General features: G+C 33.5%; 1 protein-coding gene across 6 annotated transcripts in view; it reads right to left on the bottom strand.

Annotated features, from left to right (window-relative positions):
• The window catches only part of CCDC91 (coiled-coil domain containing 91), a 527,068-nt gene that overhangs the window by 137,743 nt on the left and 375,024 nt on the right, over positions 1 to 14,301 (bottom strand). Inside the window, exon 12 of one of the 6 annotated variants that reach the window (XM_051961144.1) lies at positions 1,941 to 6,514. The exons of the other annotated variants lie outside the window; for them this stretch is intronic. Coding sequence (XP_051817104.1) covers positions 6,473 to 6,514 — 42 coding nt within the window. The 3' untranslated portion in view covers positions 1,941 to 6,472. Of the gene's footprint in view, positions 1 to 1,940; positions 6,515 to 14,301 lie in introns of those variants that run through there. 6 annotated transcript variants of the gene reach the window in all.

The following is a 14,301-nucleotide window of genomic DNA, read 5'->3' as shown; positions in this document are numbered from 1 at the left end:
AAGGATAAGCATGAATTTACAATCCTTTAAGCACAGATCATATCTTTTGATCATTTTTTCAATTGGAACATGGCTCTCGTTTTTTTTTTTATAAAGTTGACATAGTTCCCTTTAAGAAATGAGGCTTCAGTGGAAATTAGAGAAGAAAAATCCAGACTTTCAACACATCTAATGCAAGTTAACAGTAATACCTCCCCAAAACATTGCTACAGTTATAAAATTATCCACATATTACAGGAAGACTGAAATTGCCTGGAGAGCTCCATCAATACATTCTATTGGAACCAGACTGTTATCACAGAATAAACCTACACATTCACCTGGATTGAACATCGAATCATTAAAAACCAAGAGTAATATTACTTTTAATTTATGCTGCTACACTAAATACTCAATCTCCAAGCCTCACAAAATGAAAGGCTTTCAAAACATAGAGATCAAAATCACTGCCCACTAACAGAATTGTATCAAAGACGCTTTCAGCAAGCCTACATAAGTTGTGTTTATACTCTAATATTTTATTAATCTAAAAAGCTATTCTTTCTTCCATCTATATAATAGTTTACAAAAAAAATAAGTTTAAAAAAATGAGGCCTTATCAGAGAAACTTTGTTCAAAATTCTTTATACAATTACTAATACTAATTATATTTACCTCATTTATTCTTTCTTTTCATCCTGTCCCCTCATTTATTCTCTCTTTCTTTTCATCCTGTCTCTCCTCAAAAGTGTTTTGCTACTGAGCACTCCCTCCCTCCAATATGCTCTCTCTTTTATTATCTTCTTCCATTGCCACATTCCATTCTCCTTTGATTTTCCTACAGGGTAAGGTAAATTTCTATACCCATATTGAGTATATATGTTATTTCTTCTATGAGCCAATTCTGATGAGAATAAGATTCACTAACTCACCCTTTCTTCCCTCTCTCTCCTTCCACTGTAAAAACTTTTTCTTGTCTTTTTTTGTGGCAGATAATTTATAGCACCCCTTCCTTTCTCTTTCTTTAAATACATTTCTCTCTTACCTTTTAATTTCATCATTTTTTAGATATTTATCCCTTCATATTCAACTCAACTTTACTTCTGTCTCTGTTCTCTCTCTCTCTCTCTCTCTCTCTCTCTCTCTCTCTCTCTCTATATATATATATATATATATATATGTATATATACACATGTATGTATATTCATATACTCTTTCTAACTTCCATAATAATGAGAAAGTTCTAATGAATATCATCCTCCCATGTAGGAATGTAAATAAACATTATTAAGATCCTTATGATATAATTTTTCTGATTACCTTCTTATGCTTCTCCAGAATACTATATTTAAAAATCAAATTTTCCACTAAACTGTCTTTTCATCATGAATACTTGAAAACCCTCTCTTTCACTGAATGCCCCCCCACACCCTTTTTCTCTGCAGGATTATATTCATTTTTGCTGGATTGGTGAATCTTGGTTGTAATCCTAGGTCTGCTGCTCTCCAGAATATCATATTCCAAGTTCTCTGGTCCTTTAAATAGAAATCGTTAAATCTTGCGTTATCTTGACTGTGACTCTAGTAGAATTGAATTTTCTTTCTGGATGCTTGCAATATTTTCTCCTTGATTTGGGAGTTCTAGAATTTGGCAATGATATTCTTGGAAATTTTCATTTTGGGATCTCTTTGAGGAGGTGATTGGTGGATTCTTTTGATTTCTATTTCATGATCTGGTTCTGGAATACCAGCACAGTTTTCCTTGACAATTTCTTGGAAGATGATGTCCAGGTTCTCTTTTTGATCATGACTTTTACCAATAATTTTTAAGTGATATCTCCTGGATCTATTTTCCAGGTCAGTTGTTTTTCCAATGAGATATTTCACAATTTTTCTATTTTTAATTTTTTTGAATTTGCTTTATTGTATGCTGATTTTGCATAAAATTATTAGCTTCCATTCGCTCAATTCTAATTTTTAAGGAATTATTTTGCTCAATGAGCTTTTGTACCTCCTTTCCCAAATGACCAATTTTGCTTTTTAAGGCATTTTTCTCCTCATTAGTTGTTTTTTTTGTTTGTTTTGTTTTGGATTTTTTTTTTTTTTTTTGTATTTCCATTTGCACTACTCTCATTCTTGTCCTATTTTTTTCTCTATCTTACTTACTTGATTTTCAAAATCCCCTTTGAACTCTTCCATGACCTGAATTCAATTTTTATTTTTCTTGGAGATTTTGAATATAGAAACTTTGACTTTGTTATCATTTTCTTAGGGTGTTTTGAATCTTCCTTGTCATCATAATAGCCTTCAATGGTCAGAAACTTTTTCTTTTGTCTACTCATCTTCCTATCCTATTACTTGGCTTTTAACTCTTTATTAAAGTAGGGCTCTGTTTCCACTGTTCTCAAGTTTCAGGGATTTTGTGCAGTTGTTTTCAGAAATCTTTCTAGGGACCTGACCACAAGTACTTTTTCATGTTCTGAGACTGTTAGGAGTTCAGTTGTATCAGTGAGATCTAGTGTGCTAAAGCAACAGTCTTGCTTTGCTGACCTTGGGCTGGAGTTGGGCTTGTGCTGGCATGGCCTGCACTGGGATTGCACTTTGTTCCCCCATCCCATTGCCACAGACTCTCTTTGCTGACCTTCTTCCAAGTCCTCCCTGGTGTCCCCCAGGTCCCCAGAGGTCCAGAAACCTCCCTCACTGCTGCTGATTCTGGGGTTTCACCTCATTGTTGCTGGGGCCAGTGACAGGGTGGGGGTTGGGGATGCACTGGGACTATGCTGGGATTGGGTCCTGGACTCCCATCTTCGTGTCACAGACCTTTTCTCTTGACCTTCTAAGTTGTTTTCAGGTGGAAAATGTTCTACTCCATCTTTTGGGGTGTTCTGATATTCTAAAATTTGTTTAGAGTGCTTATTTAAAGAAATTTGGAGCAGCCTTTCCTGCTTTCCTGTCTTTCCTCTGCCTTCTTGGCTCTGCCCCACAATAAACCTCAATTTCACTTTAAAAAAATAACCGTGTTTTACAATGACTGTCCAGTGACAATATTCATGTTACTTGAAGCATGATTCTTTATAACACTGGAAAAACTATTGGGACTAATATTTTCAGATTTTCTCCTAGCCAAATATCACTTCATTTTTCTGGGACTAAAATTTATGCAATGATAAAATAAGAAAATTTGATTAAATGATCTCTAAAGCTTTTCTGATTTTAAATTACTTATAGGCTATGATAAAATTTTTGTTGGATTAGTAAATAAGTATAAATACAAAGACACACACACACATTCAAAACTAGATAAAGAACATAATAGTAGTTCCTATTTAGGTACTAGTTTATAGTGTGAAGTATTGTCCACACAATTTTATAAAATATGCAGCGCAGGTAAACAGGACATAAAGTGATTTGCTTATGGTTATATAGTTAGTAAATTATGAAGCTAGGAATCAAAAGTAGGTCAATTGTTTTCTTCGCTAGTGTTCTTCCTTCATATCCACCAAAATAAATGATTTCAGCAAAGGCATAACATTAAAGATTTGAAATCATTTGGTTTCTTTGGATGAAATGAAATGCATATATCATTTCTTTGCTGATATACTGGATGATCTTTCTTTTTATATAAAAATTTCATATAGAAATGATACTAAATTTCATATAGAAAATGTAACCACTGATTGTCCTGCTTGTGGGTTTGTTTTGAAAAAGCATAATCCTAAAATTATAGTGGTTGTGAATATGAATTATCATGAAAAGTTTCCAAGATCAAACAGTTTCAGTATCTGTATAGCTTGGAAGCTTTTTTTAACAGGACTTTGCCAGCACAATAAAAGTAATGACTAGCATTTCTCTTTCCAGGCTGGTGTCAATCACATACACTTTCCTTTACTTAACAAGGATGATCAAAGAAGACTAGATTAATGGAATAAAAAAACCTGAAGAATGAAAAAACCCAAAAGACTATTTTCTTATTTATAGTTGGAGAAATGTTTGCTGATCCACCATCATCATTATGACTAATCTTAATACATGAACTAAAGGCAAACAAAAAACTTATTCAAGTTCTGAGTAATATCTTTTACAATCACGAGATATTTCTTTTTCTTTCAACATCTACCCCATCAATTGATGACTATATTAGTGCAACAGATATCCTGATCTAGAAGTAAATATAACATGTATCTTTGACTTCTCCAGAATAAACTACCCTTTCCTTAAGTTTACAATGACTATCCATGTATTGACTTTAAACTTTAGATCATCTTATTTTCTTCCTCCCTCTTTCCCAAGTTAAGGTCAAGATTTTAGCCAAGAAAATTAATGTGCACATTGCACATTAAACACTCTTAAGAGCAGAGATAGCTTCCTGAAATGAGTAAAAGAAAATGGTTAGAAGAAGGAGTTCAACTGAAACAGTAGCCTATTCTACACTTCTGCCATTACCCAACTGATAGTCATCCTATCAATTTCTAATTCTCTAACTCCAGAAAAGAGCTGCTATAAATATAGATTTTTTTTCCTAGTTTTTATCTCTTTTAGAATACAGAGCTAGTAGTGGTATTTTCCTTTTTCCCAGCACATTCCTTTCTCTTGAATTTTATCTTTTTAGACATGATCCCTTTGAATTCAACTAACACCTCTTCTTCAATATATAATTCTTCTAACTATGTTAATAATGAAAAAGTTTTAGAACATCTTTCCATGTAAGAATGTAAATAGTTCAACCTTATTAAGTTCCTTATGATTTCTGTCCTGTTTACTTTTTTATCAAAACCTTTGATCTACCAATACTACTAGGTCTATTTTGCTTCTGATTATCCCCTTCCTAAATATTCCCCCTCCCTTCTATCATCCCCTCTCCCCTTTTTCCTTCCCTTCCTATTATCCTCTAAGAGGTAAGATTGATTTCTATACTAAATTGAATGTGTATATTATTCCCTCTTTGAACCAATTCTGATAGGAGTAAGATTCACTTACCCCCCCTTTCCCTCCTTCCTTTTCTCCATTGTAAAAACTTTTTCTTGCCTCTTATATGTGATAATTTGCTCCATTCTATCCCTCCCTTTCCCTTTTTCCCAGTACATTCTTTTCTCACTCTTGAATTTTATATTTAGACATCATCCCTCTGAATTCAACTAACATCTGTTTCTTCAATATATATTCCTTCTAATTACCCTAATAATAAAAAGTTCTTAAGTTACAAATACATCTTCCCATCAAAAAGTGTAAATAGTTTTACACCTTATTAAGTTCCTTATGATTTCTGTTGTGTTTACTTTTTTATGTTTCTCTTCACCCTTTTATTTGAAAGTCTAATTTTCGATTCAGCTCTGGTCTTTTCATGAGCAATACTTCAAACTCCTCTATATCGTGAATGCTTATTTTCCTCTTTGAAGGATTATAATCTATTTTGAACAGGTTCTTGGTCGCAATCTTAGCTCCTTTGCTCTTTGGAATATCATATTCCAAACTCTCTGATCCTTTAATTTAAAAGCTGTTAAATATTTTGTTATCCTGACTATACCTTCAAGATGCTTTAATTGTTTACTTCTGGATACTTCCAATATTTTCTCATTGACTTAGGAGCTCTGGAATTTGGCTATAATCATGCTGGGGATTTTCATTTTGGGACCTGTTTCAGAGAGTGATTGGTGAATTCTTTTGACTTCTATTTTACCCTCTGGTTCTAGAATATCACATCAATTTTTCTCTGATAATTTCTTGAAAGATGATGTCTAAGTGTTTTGGTTTTCAGATTGTCCAATAATTTTAAAGTCATCTCTCTTAGATCTATTTTCCAAGTCAGTTGTTTTTCCAATGAAGATTTCATTGTGTTTTACTTTTTCCATTCTTTTGGTTCTGTTTTATTGTTAATTGATTTATCATAAAGTCATATGCTTCCATTTGCTCAATTCTTATTTTCAATGTTATTTTCTATAGCGATATTTTATATCTTCTTTCCCATTTGTCTGATTCTATTTTTAAAGTTATTTTCTTCAGTGGATTTTTTTTTTCTATTTGACCAATTCTACTTTTTAAGGCATTTTTTCACTTTATTGGCTTTTTGTTCTTCCTTTACTAATTGACCTATTTTTTTTTTTAATTTGTAATTTTCTCTTCCCAATTTTTCTTCTATTGCTCTTACCTGATTTTTAAAATGCTTTTTGAGCTCTTCCATGGTCTTCTCTGCCATCTTGTCTTCTACCCTGCCTCCCACTACAGTTTCTTGTACCTACAATTTTGAGTTGAATGAAAAGTGAATGCTAAAGGCCTGAGATCAATTCAATATTTTTTTCAGAGTTTTTGATGTAGGGACTTTGACTTTACCAGCAGATAACATAGTAACTTTCTATTATCAGAATTTTTTTCTTCTATTCTCTCCTTTTCCCAGCCTTTTACTTGGCTTTTAATTCTTCGGGAAGAAGGTCTTGGTTTCCAAGGATGGAGGATTCCCAGGATTCAGGAGTTTTGTGCAGTTGTTTTCAGAGATGCGTCTAGGGATTTATATGTTTTCTATTCTTCCAATGTGGTATGACCTAAAGAGAAGTGTGTTATTTTACTCTCCTGGCTTGTGCTCAGATCCTTCATTGCCCACAATTATTCCCTTCTGTCCTAACACTGGGAGACAGGTCCACACTCCATTGTGCTTTGCAAACTCTGGTGTGCTAGGGCTCCTCCTCAACCTGGAACTACCACCCAGGACTGACCCAGAACCAAATATAAGCAAAGCAACAAAATCTTGCCTTAGTGTTTGCAAAGAGATACCTGTAATCTCCTTGTGACCAGTTCTTTAATCCCCTTTCTGACTGTGAGCTGAGAGTTCTGGAAATGCCACTGCTGTTCCTGATTCAGTGATTCCTCAAGGCCTGTTCCTGGTTTGCTAGAACTGTGCTGGCATGTGGCTCCACTTTCACCCAGGTGCAACAAACTTCTCCTGCTAAGTTGTTTTTTGTGTCTGTAATCTGACAAGTTTGGAAACCATCACTGTTGCTACTGAACCAGCAACCTTGAGGCCTATTCCTGGTTTACTGGGGCCAGGGATGTGCTGGCAAGGCCTGAACTGCACTTTCACTGTGGTGGAATAGATCTTTCTTGTTGACTCTTCAAGGTGTCCTGAGTTGGAAAATTGTTTCACTCCATTTTTTGGGTTTCTGACCCTCCAAAATCTGTTTAATCATTATTTAAAGGTATTTAGAGAGGTCTGAGAGAAAGCTTGGTGAGTCCCTCCCTTTGTCATCTTGTCTCCTTCCCTGCCTCCCCCTATAATTTCTTGGATCTACAATTTTGAGTGGAGTGAAAAGTGAATACTAAAGGTGGATGAGCAGTCATGAAAAGAGCTCAGCAACCTCTCTTACCACAGATATTAGAACTAGCTGAAAATTTTCTGGATTCACAGGAGAATTCTATCATATTGTGAAAGAATAATTACTACGCATAGTTGACAAATTATTCTCAAAAACAAAGAACTCTTTTTATCCTTTTATGAGACAAGTCTAGCCTAAAACAGGGCAAAATAAAACAAAGAAAGAAAACTTATAAGCCAATATCATTAATAAATATTGACAAAAATTTTAAACAAAATCTTATCGAATAGATTACATTGATTTATCTAAGAAATCACTCATTATGATCAAATGGAATATAACAGGGTGGCAAGGCTACTTCAACATTAGAAAAACAATCACTATAATTAAAAACCAATTACTATAATTAATCATATTAAAAATGAAGACAACCAAAACCACATGATCATTTCAATATATGAAAAAAAGCTTTTGACAAAGTTCAATACTCTTTTTATGCTAACAGTCTTATAAGTGAATAATCACAGAGGGACTTTTTTAATATCATAAAAAATCTATCTAAAATAAAAAGCATCCTAGGCAATGGGGATATGCTGGAACCTTTTCCAATACATACAGGAGAGAAGCAAGCATGCCCACTTTTCACACTATTATGCTATAGTGGTGGAAATGCTTGCAATAATAGTAAGACAAGAGAAAGTAATTAAAAGAATAAAGGTAGATAATAAGGAAATTATCCCTATTTGCTGATAATATGATGGCTTACTTGGCAAACTCTAAAGAATCATCAAAAATACAGAGACAACATACACAGTAGAGTTGAAATTTGCAAAATAAATCCTAAAAAATCAATAGCAAAAGTGTCTCTACTGAGTCAGTATCCCAAAGAAATCATAAAAAAAGGAAAAAAGGACCAACACATATAAAAATGTTTGTGGCAGTCCTTTTTGTTGTGGTAAGAATTGAAAACTGAGTGAATGCCCATCAGTTGGTGAATGACTGAATAAGTTATGGTATATGAATGTTATGCAATAGTATTGCTCTATAAGAAGGAATCAGCAGATGATTTCAGAGAGGACTGGAGAGACATATATAAACTGATGCTAAAGTGAAGTGAGTAGAAGCAAGAGAACATTGTACACAGCAACAAGAGAATTATGTGATGATCAGTTCTCATGGATGTGGCTCTTCTCAACAATAAGATGATTCATGAAAACTACCTTGTGATGAAGAGAGTCATTTACACCCAGAGAGAAGACTGTGGTAACTAAGTGTGGATCATAAAACAGTATTTTCACTTTTTTGCTGTTATATGTTTGCATTTTGTTTTCATTCTCATTTTTTTTCCTTTTTGATCTGATTTTTCTTGTGCAGTATAACAATTGTGGAAATGTATATATAGAATAGCAATGTATAGAAGAATTGCACATGTTTAACATGTAATGCATTACTTGCCTTCTAGGGGAGGGAACAGGAGGAAAGGAAGGAGAAAAAAAATTTGAAACATAAAGTTTTGCAAGGCTGAATGTTAAAAACTATCTGCATATGTTTTGAAAATAAAGAGTTTTACATAAAAAATTTTTTAAAGGAGAAAAAGCAAATACTCCTTTTAAAGAGAAGTTCTTAAACTTAGAATCAAACTGTTTGAAAAAATCAATAGCAAAAATTTTGTAGTTATTCAGAGAAAAATCTCATATCTCAAATATATAAGGAACCATGTAAAATCTCTAAACATGAAACATTCCCCAATTGATAAAAGATCAAAAGATATGAAGTTTTATGATAGAATAATCATAGTTATCTATAGGCATAAGAAAAAATACTCTAATTCACTACTGATTAGAGAAATACAAATTAAAACAGTTCTAAAGCACTACTACATAATTATTAGATTGGCAAAGAAGACAGAAGAGGCCATTTTCAGATGAAAAAAATCAAAATAATTTCAGCCAGATGAAAAATGCTCCAAATTATCACTAATTTCTCTAATCAGAAAAATGCATATCAAAACAACCTATTTTACACCTATCAGATTGGATGTAATACTGGAAAGAGAAAATGACAAATGTTGGTGGGAATGTGGAAAAATTGAGACACTCATACTGATGCTGAAGTATTCAACTATTCTATAGAGAAATATGGAACTATGCCCAAAGGGCCATAAAAGCATATATACTATGACAAGTCTGAGGTACAAGTACACATCTCTCAGATTGGCTAAGATGACAGGTAAATGTTGGAAGATATGTAGAAAAACTAGGACACTAATACATTGCTGGTGGAGTTGTGATTTGATTCAATCATTCTGGAGAGCAATTTGGAACTATGGCCAAAGGGCTATCAAACTGTGCGTATGCTTTGATCCATAGTATCTCTACTGGGTCTGTATCCCCAAAGATGCAGAGGACCCCAAAGAGAATAGGACCCATATGAACAAAAATGTTTGTAGTAACCATTTTTGTAGTGGCAAGAAACTGGATATAATCACTAATAAGAGAAATGCAAATCAAAACAACTCTGGGATTCCATTTCATAGTTTGAAAATTGGCAAAAATGACAAAAAATGGTAATAGTCAATGTGTGTGGAAGAGTTATGGAATAAAGATACATTAATATTTTGTTCGTGAAGTTTTAAAATGCAACATTTTATTTTTTTACTTTATTTTTAAGTTTCTTTATTATAGCTTTTTATTGACAAAACATATGCATGGGTAAGTTTTTAACATTGACCCTTGCAAAAACTTTCGTTTTAACTTTTCCCCTCCTTCCCACCCTCTCCCCTAGATGGCAGGAAGTCTCATCCATATTAAATATGTTACAGTACATGTTAAATACAATATATGTACACATATTTATGTAGCTGTCTTGCTACACAAGAAAAATCAGATTTAGAAAGAAGGTAAAAAATAACCTATGAAGAAAAACAAAAATGCAAGCAAACAATAACAGAAAGAGTGGAAATGCTATATTGTGGTTCACACTCATTTCCCAATGTTCTTTCACTGGGTATAGCTGATTCTGTTCATTACTGATCAATTGGAACTGATTTGGATCCTCTCATTGTTGAAGATAGTCACTTCCATGAAAACTAATCCTCACATAATGTTGTTATTAAATTGTATAATGATCTCATAGTTCTGCTAATTTCATTTAACATCAGTTCATGTAAGTCTCTCCAAGCATCTCTGTATTCATCCTGCTAGTCATTTCTTACATAACAATAATATTCCATAATGTCCATATACTACAATTTACTTAGCCATTCTGCAATTGATGGATATCCGTTCATTTTCAAGTTTCTACCCACTACAAAAAGGGCTGCCACAAACATTTTTGCATGCATAGGTCCCTTTCCCTTCTTTAATATCTCTTTGGGATATAAGCCAAGTAGTAACACTGCTGGAACAAAGGGTATGCACAGTTTGACAATTTTTTTTTTTTTTAGTATAGTTACAAATTGCTCTCCAGAATGGTTGGATCTGTTCACAACTCTACCAATAATGCATCAGTGTCCCAGTTTTCCTGCACCCCCTTCCAATATTCCTCATTATTTTTTCCTGTCATCTTAGCCAATCTGACAGGTGTATAATGGTATCTCAGAGTTGTCTTAATTTGCATTTCTCTGATGAATAATGATTTGGAACATCTTTTCATATGGGTAGAAATAGTTTCAATTTCATCATCTGAAAATTGTCTATTCATATCCTTTGACCATTTATCAATTGGAGAGTGGCTTGATTTCTTATAAATGAGAGTCTTTTCTCTATATATTTTGGAAATGAGGCCTGTATCAGAACCTTTATCTGTAAAGCTGTTTTCCCAGTTTATTGCTTCCTTCTGTTTTGTGATCAATAATAAATTCTAGTTCTTTTTTTGGTCACAAATTCCTTTTTCCTCCACAGGTCTGAGAGGTAAACTATCCTATGTTCTTCTAATTTATTTATGATCTCAATCTTTATGCCTAGATCGTGAACCCATTTTGATCTTAATTTGGTGTATGGTGTTAAGTGTAGGTCAATGGCCTAGTTTCTGCCATACTAATTTTCTATTTTCCCAGCAGATTTCATCAAATAGTGCATTCTTATCCCAAAAGTTGGGGTCTTTGGGTTTGTCAAACACTAGGATTGCTATATTTATTGACAATTTTGTCCTGTGAACCTAACCTATTCCACTGAATAACTAAGTCTATTTCTTAGCCAATACCAAATGGTTTTGGTGACCACCGCTGCTTTATAATATAGTTTTAGATCAGGTACAGCTAGGCCACCTTCATTTAATTTTTTTTTCTCATTAGTTCCCTTGAAATTCTTGACCTTTGTTCTTCCATATGAATTTTGTTATTATTTTTTCTAGCTTTTTGGGGAGTCTGATTGGCATAGCACTAAATAAATAGATTAGTTTAGGAAGTATTGTCATCTTTATATTCTGTTAACCTATCCAAAAGCACTTTCCAATTGTTTAGATCTGACTTTATTTGTATGGAAAGTTTTGTAGTTTTGCTCATATAATTCCTGACTTTCCCTTGGCAGATAAGATTCCCAAATATTTTATACTATTAACAGTTATTTTAAATGGAATTTCTCTTTATATCTCTTGCTGTTGGATTTTGTTAGGGATGTATAAAAATGCTGATGATTTATGTGGATTTATTTTGTATCTTGCAAATTTGCTAAAGGTGTGGATTATTTCTAATATCTTTTTAGTAGAATCTCTGGTGTTCTCTAAGTATACCATGATATCACCTGCAAAGAGGGATAATTCGATTTCCTCCTTACCTATTATGTTTCCTTTAATCTCTTTTTCATCTTTTATTGCCGAATTCAGCATTTCTAACACAATATGGAATAGTAATGGTGAAAGTGGGCAATCTTGTTTCACTCCTGATCTTACTGAGAATGGTTCCAGTTTATCATTATTACATATGATGCTTACTGATGGTTTTAAATAGATGCTACTGACTATTTTAGTGAAAAGTCCTTTATTCCTATACTCTCTAGTGTTTTTAATAGGATGAGTGTTGGATTTCATCAAATGTTTTTTTTCGCATCTACTGAGATGATCATATGGTTTTTGTTAATTTGGTTATTGATATAGTCAATTGTTAATAATTTCCCTAATATTGAACCAGCCATGCATTCCTGGTCTAAATCCTACTTGGTCATTGTGTATTATCCTGGGGATGATTTTCTGTAATCTTTTTGCTAATATTTTATTTAAGATTTTTGCATCAATGTTCATTAGGGAGATTGGTCTATTATTTTCTTTCTCTGTTTTCCATCTACCTGGTTTAGGTATCAGTACCATGTCTGTGTCATAAAAGGAATTTGGTAGGACTCCTTCATTCCTTATTTTTTCAAATCGTTTATATAGCATAGCATTAATTGTTCTTTAAATGTTTGGTAGAATTCACATGTACATCCATCTGTTCCTGGGAATTTTTTCTTAGGGAGTAGATTAATAGCTTTTTCTATTTTTTTTTTTTCTAAAATGGGACTAGTTATCCATTTTACTTCTTCCTCTATTAATCTAGGCAACCTATATTTTTTGATCACTTTTTTTATTATTATAACTTTTTGTTTACAGAACATAGGCATGGGTAATTGTTTTTTTACAACATTATCCCTTGCACTCACTTCTGTTCTGACTTTTACCTTCCATCCACCCCCACTTCCCCCAGATGGCAGGCAGTCTTATACATGTTAAATATATTATAGTATATCCTAGATATATGTGTGCAGAACTGTACAGTTCTCTTGTTGCCCAAGAAGAATCAGATTCAGAAAGTAAAAATAATCTGGGAAGAAAAACAAAAAATGCACATAGTTCACACTCATTTCACAGAGTTCCTTCTCTGGGTGTAGCTGATTCTGTCCATCATTGATCAATTGGAACTGAATCAGATCTTCTCTCTGTCCAAAATATCCACTTCCATCAGAATACATCCTTACATAGTACTGTTGTTGAAGTATATTAATGATCTCCTGGTTCTGCTCATTTCACTTCGCATCAGTTCATGTAAGTCTTTCCAAGCCTCTCTGTCTTCATCCTGCTGGTCATTTCTTACAGAACAATAATATTCCCTAACATTCATATACACAATTTACACAACATTCTCCAAGTGATGGGCATCCATTCATTTTCCAATTTCTACTCACTACAAAAAGGGCTGTAATAAACATTTTGGCATATACAGGTCCCTTTCCCTTTTTTAGTATCTCTTTGAGATATAAGCCCCATAATAATATTGCTGAATCAAAAGTTATGCACAGTTTGATAACTTTTTGGGCATAATTCCAGATTGCTCTCCAGAATGGCTGGATTCATTAACAATTCCACCAACAATGCATCAGTGTCCCTGTTTTCCCACATTCCCTATAACATTCATTGTTATTTTTTCCTGTCATCTTAGCCAATCTGACAGGTGTGTAGTGGTATCTCAGAGTTGTCTTAATTTACATTTCTCTGATCAATAGTGATTTGGAATACCCTTTCATATGGGTAATAGTTTCAATTTCATCATCTGAAAAGTGTTCATATCCTTTGACCATTTATCAATTGGAGAACGGCTTCTGTATTTCTGTATATTCTGTATTTCCTGCAATCTTGTTAACTCCAGATTATGCTTTTCTTTTTCTTACTCCCTTTACCCCACTCCCCCTTCTCCAGTATTAAACTTGTGAGCACCACTTGCTTTACACAGCCCTCCTTCTTTAGGATTCTCCCCCCGCCCCCAGCATCCCTTTCATTTTCTTAAAACTTTCCCTTACAATTTTTGTATTCCCTTCTATTTAATTTACTCTTTCCCTTTTTGCTTTTACCCTCCCATTTTTCAATGAGGAGGGAGAACTTTTTCTGTAAATCGAATATGTCTAATATTTTCTTTTGAGCCAATTCTGATGAGAGTAAAGATTCACACTATGTTCATCTCCCTCCCTTCTTTCCCTCAGATATAATAGGTTTCCTTTGCTTCTTTGTGAGATATAATACCTCCACCTTTCCCTTTTTCTGGTACAGTTTCC

Source organism: Antechinus flavipes, chromosome 5, assembly GCF_016432865.1.
Source record: "Antechinus flavipes isolate AdamAnt ecotype Samford, QLD, Australia chromosome 5, AdamAnt_v2, whole genome shotgun sequence".
Taxonomy (NCBI): domain Eukaryota; kingdom Metazoa; phylum Chordata; class Mammalia; order Dasyuromorphia; family Dasyuridae; genus Antechinus; species Antechinus flavipes.
This window is presented reverse-complemented; position numbering and strand designations above follow the sequence as displayed.